Source organism: Varanus komodoensis, unplaced genomic scaffold (assembly GCF_004798865.1).
Source record: "Varanus komodoensis strain SLA01 unplaced genomic scaffold, ASM479886v1 scaffold13_3, whole genome shotgun sequence".
Classification (NCBI taxonomy): Eukaryota; Metazoa; Chordata; class Lepidosauria; order Squamata; family Varanidae; genus Varanus; species Varanus komodoensis.
Genome location: NW_025335409.1, coordinates 8261883 through 8271944, shown reverse-complemented (window position 1 = coordinate 8271944; position 10062 = coordinate 8261883). Strand labels below are relative to the sequence as shown.

Genomic DNA, 10062 nt, shown 5'->3' with positions numbered 1-10062 from the left:
GCTGACAGAGAATCGCCGAAAGGGGAACTCAGCAAGGTGCTGGGGGTGGGTATAAAATAAAGCAAACGTGAGGTTTCCTGTAGGGGGGGAGTCAGTTAAAGCAGAAGGCAAAAGCTTCCTCTCAGCTGAGCTGTGGGAGGCTTTTTTTGGTGGTGCGTTGTATGTTTCTATTTGCTGCTGCTGAACTTAAACTGCTACAAGCCGTTTGTGAGTTGCTTGCGTGAGTGCGCGTTTTAACAATCCAAGCCATACACACATACGTAAAAGGGTTGAATGAAAGTACGCGAAAAGTGTAAAAGGAGAGGAAGCACGGTGTAAAGGGACCGAGCTGATAAAGGAAGCCAGGACGGGGAGGGGGGGGGCAAGAATTCAGAAGAAGGAAGGAAAGTTCAGTTTAGAACAGGAGGAAGGGAAAAGAGCCAAAGAAGGAGGGTTAAAAAGAAGCTAAGGAAAAGAAAGCGCAGCCCAAGTTGAGCGAGGGGGAAGCTGGCAAGCAGGCAGCACGAGCGCGGCAGTAACCAGGAAGTCAGTGTGCTTCGAGGGAGAGGAGGGAGCCAGCGAGGGGAAAGAGGAAGCGCCCGAAGAGAAAGCAAAAGCCGCCCAGGCTGCGCTTCTCTCCCGCTCTCGCTTGAGAGCATCCTCCTCCTCTTCCTCCTCCTCCTTTTTTTCCTCCTCCTTCTCCTCGCGCTATTCTCCCGGTTGGCTCCTGCCTTCTCCGCCGGGTGCTGCTGCCGCTGCCATGGCCCAGGAGAACGGCGAGGACAGCTCCTCCTGGAAGAAACAAGCCGATGACATCAACAAGATCTTCGAGTTCAAGGAGACCTTGGGAACGTGAGTGTCGCGCCCCTCCGCCCCCATCGCTCTGGCCGTCCAGTTTGGGTACCAGGGGAGGAGGGAAGGAGAGCGCGCGGGCGGGCGGGCGGCCGTTCTTTCCGACCGAAGCTGGCAGCTGCTGCTGGAAAGGAAGAAAGGTGGTGCCTGCTGCGGGGAATCGGCTTGAAAAGCGAGCTTCTCGTCCGTCCTGCTCCAGCTGCATCTCTTTGCATAAAAGAGGTGCAAAAGTGTGAACTGAGAAGTGTGAACCATAGGTTTACAGGATGTGCTTCAGTTCGGGGCTGTGTGACAAAGCATGCAATGTAAGATTGCCGCTCTAATAATCCGTTCCCTGCTCAAGAAATATCTCCCCATTCTAAATTGTGGCACGCGCGGAGGGGGGGGGGGGAGGCAGCAGCTAATCTCTTGACTTGATCCATTGGGGAGAACAGGAGGAATTATAGGTTTCCCCTCACCCACCTCCACCGCATCTCATGACACGCTATTATACAGATCCACACTTACTTTTCAGATCTGTAGAACAAATGATACAGGTGCACAAGCACCCCACTGTCTTCAGTAGCCACAGAAATAGGTACATCATCCATACCTTGCCCCCCAAACCCCTCTGTATGGAAGCCCAGAGGGCAGGCATCTTCTGAGGTCAACCTCCCCCAGCAGTGTACTGTGGAAGCCTTGTATCGCTCTGACGAAGGGGAAACCTCCAACACTTCAGAAACCCTTTCATTACACCTGCTTAGAGCAGATATATAGGACAGAGAGTACTGTTGAGTTCCTTTGCAGGATTGCTTTAGCTATGCCATCGAACCTGGGAGAATAGGCGTCTTTTAAAAAAAAAATACAAAGATGCATAAATCAGTGTTTCAAGTTTGATATTGTGTGCTGATGACCATATGACCAGTCGCTATGTGCTACAGGATATCTGGAGGATATGCTGACATGTGTGAGGCTTGTGCATGCATTTCAGTTTTTCACATCTGTAATATGCACATTTGATGACTGGGTGTACCACCTTGCACTTTGTTAGTGTACACTTGAGGGCATGCTGCATTATTTCTTAGTATAGAAGGAGTATGCACTGCATAACCGCATTTGTGGACGTAGTTAAACTGTTGGATACTAACAAACTGAATCTTTTTTTATTGCAAGTATGAGGGAAAGAAGACATGCTATTTAAAGGGTATGTGCGGGTATATGAAACTGGATTTTGAAGGTCTTGGGAACCTGTGAAAGAGCGCCGTTTAATTGTGCTATGTTCTTGCATGGATTGGAATATAAGTTACTTTCACCTAGCTGCAGCTATGACTACACTTTTCATCTGGAAAAATGCACACAGTTTAATGCAAATTGGAAGTGTCAGTTGTACATATTAATAGAAATGGAATTTTGAAGGACAGAGTAAATATGGTTTGACTTTTATGCTTTCTTCTAAAGCTGACGGCAGAGTCTATTCATAGAAAGAAGAGCAGACATAATGACACTGGGTTAGATCTGTTTTATCCTGTGTGTTGCTGTTGCTTAACTGTTGTTGCCGGAGTATTCCCCCACCTTTTATTTATAGTGGCAGTATATAAAGAACAGCAAAATGGGAGGTTGTTTTTAGAGTCATCTGACTCAATATGTCAAATAGTTTTTTTTTAAAAAAAGCAAGGTATGATAGAAAAATGGTTTGTTCTTCGGATAACTCTTTTTTTCCTTAATAGACTGTCCAGGTGCAGATGGTTGTGCATTGTAGGAAAGGTCAATATATGGACTGCTCTGTAGTTGTTGACTTTGGGTTTGTATACACATCTGGCTGTGCTGTGAACTGCAGCTGTATTTTTCAAGTGTATGCTCTAGGGTGATAGTCTGGATGGGTCATTTGAGTTTATGCATTTCATACTGCACACTGCACTTTCAGAGGCAACTTGCACTAATATTGACATGACAGTTCTATTTCACTTTGTTTAGTTGGGGGTATTCTGAAAACGTTGCTATCCTGACTTACCAGCTCTCCAGATGTGCCTGAACATGATTACACTGATAGGCATTTAATTTGAAGGTGGTTTATATCAGTAGATAGATTAGTAATGAACAGGTCCCCCTTAGTGGCTAGCAATACATAGATTTCAGTGAATTGAATTATATGGGTTCTTAACTAGTGCAACTGTGAGCATGCAAGTTGGCTGATAGAAATGGAGTTCCATGCCTCTTCCTTCCCATGGAAGCCTATGCAGCCCCCTGAAAATACTGTACAAAGGGTCAGGGGTGAGATGTGTTGTGTGAAAAAGGGGATCCTCTAAAATTTGGCAGAGTCATCTTCCATGAATGGAGCCCTTTCCTCAGTGGAAGACAGATCTTGGCTCCAACACCGAGTATGCAGTCCTTTGGATATTATTAACTCTTTCTGTCTTGTTCTGTTTACTGTCTTTTGTACTATCAAGCATTTGTATAATATATACATTTTTTCTTGTAATCATGGGTATGCAATACTTAATATACACTAAAATATATTGGGGATTATAATGCCACCAAAAGAGACTTGTGAAAGAAGCTATTTTAGTCACAGAAACAGGTAAGGAACTCTTACTAATAAGCTGTGCAGGAAAACATATTCACCCACCTCTTTGGCTGATAAGATTTCACTATGCATTGCTTACACATCTGCCTTGCTGTCATGAGGGCTAGAAGCATTAAAAACCGTCGGATCTAAGAAAGTTGGATTAAGTAACAAATCCCAAACTTTGACCTTTGGAAATATGACATATAGACTTAGGCTTGTACACATGACATTGCATTCCTACTTCTCTGGAAGCATGTTTCATTGAACACTTTCTGCATATTTTTGTTTCTGCATAAACATGCATAATTGTGCTGGGGTTTGAGGGGGGGGCAGGTTTTTGAGGGGAGGAGGGATTGTTTCTTTTTACATAAGGCAGCTAATCCAAATATCCACTTTCTCTTCATTAATGTTTTCAAAATATTTACAGATGGGGTCGGGTCAGTTCTCTTTTGTTTATGTAGTCCTTCCTGACTTACGAACCATGCAGAGTTCAGTTGCTTCTGCTTAGCCAGATAGCAATACTGAATGGTAATTTCATTCTTATTCATGAACATAAACACCAGTACTGTACTCAGAGACATGTTTGATGCTTAAAGGCCCAGGAAATGCTGACTACCGTGGAGGTGTGGAGGTACCAATTCTCCTGATCCAAATGGAGCTAGAAAGGCTTTTCAGCAAAATAGCACACATAGATGCTTACGATAGCTCCCAAAATCATGGGGTTCAGTGCTTTTTCAACTAGTGGTACTCCTAGCAACTGACATACTTTGAAGTCCCACTAGTTCTGATTCATAGGAGGTACGACTGCCTGTAGCCTGATCCTGTGATCCTGTACATTTTTGCTAGAAAGTCGTCCCATTGACTGAGGTGGACTTATAGCCAAGTATCCATTCCAACCAAATTTATTTCTTTTGGCCAACATCCTTTGTATAAAATTAATACAGAGACTATAAAATACCAAAAAATAAACATAAGATAACCAACATATGAAATTTTAAAATATAAAAACAAATATTTAACTATAGCTGATATAATATAAATCCAAATATAGAATATGATCATCTCCTTTGCAATAGGTAGCTGCGTCTGTCATATATTCCTTTTTCATCTTCTTGGCAGCAGTTGGAAAGAGAGCTGCATACCAGGTCACATATATCCATGTGGAGACTAGGAGATAAAGCATAGTATCTAAAGGTTTTTGATAAGAAACGTGTACAATCAAAGGTGCAACAAACCATTTCTTTGGTTCTTGTATGAGAGCCAGCACAAAATATAATAAGTTCCTCTGGCTCAGGCCAACCATCAATAAATGTACTCTTGTTTATTCAGATACATCCATGCTTCCCATCTCTATAAGCAATATCCATTATATTAAATCTGAACTCTTTTTGGAGTTGTACAAATGTTGGTAGAGTAAAATAATCCATATGTTCACAGGTCTCTTTACATTTAATATACAGTGGTGCACACATCAATATACAGTGGTACCTTGGCTCACGAACAGAAATTTCAGAAAAAATTTGCCTCAGTTCGCAAACTCTGCATTGGGTGACAACCATGATCGTGGTCATGTCGCTGCACGAACACGATCACAGTTGTGGCCGTCTTCCCTACATGATCATGATCACTATCGTGCCTGTCTCCCCCCCCCCCCCCCCCCCCCACCCCCCCCCCCCCCTTCCCCCCCCCCCCCCCCCCGCACCCCCCTCCCCCCCCCCCGTGATCGCGATTGTGCCTGTCTTCCCTGCACGATCACGAGCACAGCCATCTCTCTCCCCCCAGCACTATCTCTATCGCACGATTATCGTTTGGACTCTCCCTCCAAACAATAACCTCCCCGCCACCTAGGTTAGTGTTCTCTACTGTACTGTACTTTGTTACTTTGTTTAAATTTTTTGTGATTAGAAAAATATTTACAGAACGGATTAACCTTATTTACATGGAATCTTATGGGGAAGTTTGACTTGGCTCACGACCAATTTGGGTAGCGACCAGAGTTGTAGAACGGATTAAGTTCGTGAGCCAAGGTACCACTGTATTAGCACAATTTAAGTCCTTTTGAGTAACTGTAACACTTATAGTTCACTTAGCAATATTTTTTCTTTATGCCTTAATGGGAGATCCTTCAGCTCAGCCAGTACGAGACAGTGTTTAACCATAAGTTGAGCAGTGTGATATATCTAATTTTTAATAAGTTATCCATTGGTCATTTCAATCAAACATGTTTAGGCAATCTATTCTTATCCATCTGTTGCACCTTAATTCAATAGCATAAAATTCTTTTGTCTATTTGACTTGCCATATTTAACATACAGGTCTCTAAGCTAACCATAATATATCACTTAGGTGAATCCATTAAAGCTCTCAAGAATTACTTCTATGCAAATTCTAAACCTCTGCCCTATATAGGGTTTGAGACATTGCTTTGCGTTTATAAACATATAAAGCTAGGTCTACCAAGTTTCCACCGTGGCTTTGACTTTATTATTTGATACTTACTTTAATATTTGATAATTGTACATTCCAGGAGGCCATTTCTGAATAGCCCAATCCTAAATATTTGCATGTTTTCACTTATTTAATAATATGGACATAACATGCTTTTCATGATCTCAGTCCTACCTGTGTTCTAAGTATAAATAATCAATTGTCAGCATAGATTAGTAAAAAACAGTATTTGACTCAAATTATACACCATCCAATTCCCTTAATCATATCACTGGTGTAATAAACACAAAGGGTACCAAAATACATCCCTGTTTGATTCCAGAACAAGTATTTATTTAAGAGGTAAGATGGCCAGCCAATTCAACTTTTATTTGTATGAGAGTATCAGTGTTTTAACAAGAGATAGTTAATGGTGGTCTAATTTTTTTCTTTTCATTTTTTCCATAAGTGCCAGGGAATTGTGTCAGATACTGATCAAATCAATAAAAACAACATACAGCTTAGTAGTATGAACATATTTACACAAGGGAAATATTGCAAAACTCAGACCAGCTGTGAACTTCCATCTTTGAAAACTGGCTGCTACCACTTTATTGTGTATCTGCGCATTCTTCTAGCTTTTCAAGGAAGAACCTGGCATATAATTTTAAAGCAACATCTGGCCTATAATTAGGTGGATTTCTCTTGTCTCCCTGTTTATATATGTTCATCTTCCATCCCTCTGGTACATAACCAGTGCAGTTTATGTAAGTAAAGGTATCCAATACTTATAAAGTTCCATGGGAGTCATACCTTCTCCTGAGGCTTCATTAATTTATTGTCTTGCAATAATCCCTTTAATCTGATTAAGAGTGACATCTGGCCATTCAGAGCAATCTAATAATTGAGTTTGATGCACGTGTAAAGATCTAGCAGTACAAGGGCTATATATTTCAGTAAAACATGTTTCCTAATCCTTCCACTGTAGTGTCGCTTCTGGAGATTATTTTGCCTTATTTATGCGTTGAGTGACCATATGCCAAAACTTCCATGAATCTTTTTGTTCTTCCCAAGTAAATATGCACTGAATTGTAGTCTGAGGCTACATGCACTTACTTGGGAGAAAGCCATAGGCAGCTTTACTATGTCATAACCAAAGGTGGTACTGTCTTGTGGCAGGGAATAGATTCTAATTGCAGAATACAAGAATGAGATAATTGTGTATTCAGGTCCTTTTTCTGCAGCACCTTTAAAAGGGATCTGAGTAGGTACATCTTCCTCTTAACTACTTTTATAGAGTCTAAGAATAGCAGAAAGCTTTGTACATTGTTCTTTGGTCTTTTGCATGATATAACTGAAGATTGATGTAAGTGCTTTTGAATGGTTGTGCAGTGAAGTGTTAATGAATCTTGACTGCATATGTGTGCGTGTTAAAATGTTGCATCCTGTGGTGTCCTGGTACCCATGGGTACAAGGCTTGGTACATTAGAGTGAACTGGTACTGGCAGCTAACACCAAGAATAACCCAAACTCAGTATTCCCAGTCACCAAATTGTCAGTCATTTGGGAAAGAGTGGCCCAGGATCATGTTGCGGTCTCTTTCATCAGGCTTCTTTTCAGCCATCTTTTGTTCTTAGTGGGCAGTCTTTGGGTACAAGTTTTGCTGGACACATCGTGTGCAACCTGATTGTTAAAATCACTATTAGGATGACCAATAACATAGCCCCTTTGTGAGTATACCCCCTTGTACCTGCAAAGCACTCAGTCTGGTGAAAACAGAATGAAAGGATTGACAAACAGCAACAATATTTCTGAAACCATATTTCTGCAGTTCACTTAATTTTTATAAGTCAGCTCTTTGAAATGCCAAGATCATATTTACATTTTTAGACTTTTGCATTAAATTTTTAGGAGTCTGACTGATTAATTTACACAATATTTTGAGGACTGATCAGAAATGCGGTAGGGGTAGATGCTTTTTGACTAGGACAACATTACATTTTTCATAAGAAACCAGACATGCATGTCCCACAGTAGCTTTAGTATGTCTCCAAAGGCCCCATGAAGGGAAGAGTACCTCCTCTCAATATTTTAGATGATTGATAATTCTTCCTATATTTCTGCTCAGCTTCTACATATTGCTATAAAAAGTGTGTCCTAACTATGCATGTTAAAGCACATCTTTTGGCATAAAAGCCTACTCTATATCACTGACAAAATGGGAGCATTCAAATGTTCCTGTATTTCCTTTTCAGGTTAAGTACTCTTTTAGCAGTATGGCAGAATGTAGAATGGTTTGAAATAATTGGAAACTAGCATATTTGTTAACTGCTCAAGTGAAGTGTTATGCTAGCATATGTACTGATTACTTTTGAATTTAGGGGTTGATGTCTTTAATTTTGCGTGTAAATGTATGGGAAACTTTAACAATGGAAGATTAATATAAGCTATTTAACTTTATATTTAGATGGTACTTGACCTTTATTCTTTTGGCAGTTTAAGTATAGATGAAGATAAATGTCAGAGATGTCAGAAATGAATGGTAGACTTAGGACACAACTTTTAGTCTTATGCAACCGTTACGGTACACTGCATTGTAGATAATAAAAAGATATTCCTGGATATTATATCCTCTTAACTCTTCAGGTTGCACATCTTGGATGTTTGTAGCTATCGTCACTGTCTAAAGGATTTAGGGTTAGACACCTTCTTATGTACTGGAGTTAGACAATGTCCTCTTGAGTTTTAGCTTGGGCAGGAATAGTTTTGGACATATGCCTAAGCTTTCACGTTGTAAGAAAATGAAAAAGAGATGCTCCACAAATTTATTGTAGTCTGTTTATAAGTTTCATAAAACAGTGGTGCAGAAGGACAACTGAGCAGAGCGAGGACTGACTGACTGACTGAAAGGAGTCATTTAGTCCCTGTGTTACCTGCTTTTATTTGCGGGTAAGAGCACTTTGGTTTCTTTCTTTTCTTCGGTTTGCCTTGCCTTGTTTTCTTTGGAGTGTTTAAGACTCAGTTCTGTGTTGTAGCTAGATTGGGCCAGAGCCTCACGTGGGACTGGAATCTTCTGGGAAGATGCTCATAAAGATCGGCCTTGCTATAAGCAGCAGGACCAACAGTGGTGGGGTTGATGCCAAAGGATGTCATGATGGTAGAGATGCTCACCCTGTCAGCCAAAAAAAGGAAAGCTACCAAATCTTTGTGTGAAAGACAGGCCTGTGACCCTGACTCAGAGTGAGAGCCTAGACTGGGGACATTATGGCATGTGGGATTATCCCCCTCCCCCTGTGAGAGTTAGAAGAGGAGAAAGATGGGAATAAAGATGAGAACATGCAACAGTTGTAATTATCCTAGTTGATTTCTTATATCTAATTGCCCAGTTGGTCATCGGTGACCTTTATTATTGTATTCCAACCAGTATTGGGCATTATTGCTTTCTGCTCTTGAACATTCCCGCTTTCTTGCTCTGGCTACTGTACTCTCCCATGTGGTTGTGGTATTGGTGAATACCAGGACAGTTTGCAACAAGGTCTCGTCATCCGTGAGATGATTGTGGATGAGGAAACTGACGCAGCATTAAGCTCACAAGTGGGTGAGCTTGATGGTGTAGACGTGACCCAGCCTTGCCCATACGGTTACTCAGTGTCGCTCCGGCCCAGGCAGGAGGGCCAGGGAGGGAAATTGCTGTGATCCGTAAAACATTGTTGTCTTTTTCAAGGCTTGTCTGACAAATAATCCAACAATCCCCAGATAGTTTTCTCAAACTTTGGGTTGCTTGTTTCCTTCCTCCTTCACTTGCTTTCTCTACATAACCTTTGGGCTGCTATGGCAGTGGCATGTAGACCAGCTGTTTTTGCCTCTGTAACCCAGTGAAATATTATGCAACTCTGGGTTTGCATGTAAAACCTACCCAAAGGTTTCAGTCTAACAGCAAATGATGGGTTCTCTTCTGGATTGTTTGTGCTTAATAAACCATAGTTTGTTGTTATAGATTGGTTTGCACATGATGACAACCCAGAATTTAACAACCCGTACCATGGGTAGACTTGATATGCAAACCCAGTCAATTGCTCAAATTTGCACTATCTGGCAATGTATGATTGTTAAGACCCCAAGACTTAGTTGCCTCCCATACAAATATGTGGAACAAGGCAAAGAATTTTGAAATGAAAGACATTTATGCTGCAATTGTATGCCAATTTACCTGGGAGTAAGCTCCACTGAACTCAGTGGAACATGACTTTTTATTTGGA

At 41.2% G+C, this 10062-nt stretch overlaps 1 protein-coding gene across 2 annotated transcripts in view; it reads left to right on the top strand.

Moving 5' to 3' along the window:
* Nucleotides 1–486: 486 nt before the first annotated feature.
* Nucleotides 487–10062, top strand: part of CAMK1D (calcium/calmodulin dependent protein kinase ID) — a 300125-nt gene continuing 290549 nt past the window's right edge. The window contains exon 1 of one of the 2 annotated variants that reach the window (XM_044423426.1): nucleotides 487–831. In XM_044423426.1, the coding sequence (XP_044279361.1) occupies nucleotides 740–831 (92 nt within the window). In that variant the 5' untranslated portion in view covers nucleotides 487–739. The remainder of the gene's footprint in view (nucleotides 832–10062) is intronic. The other variant, XM_044423427.1, reaches the window with a different exon arrangement.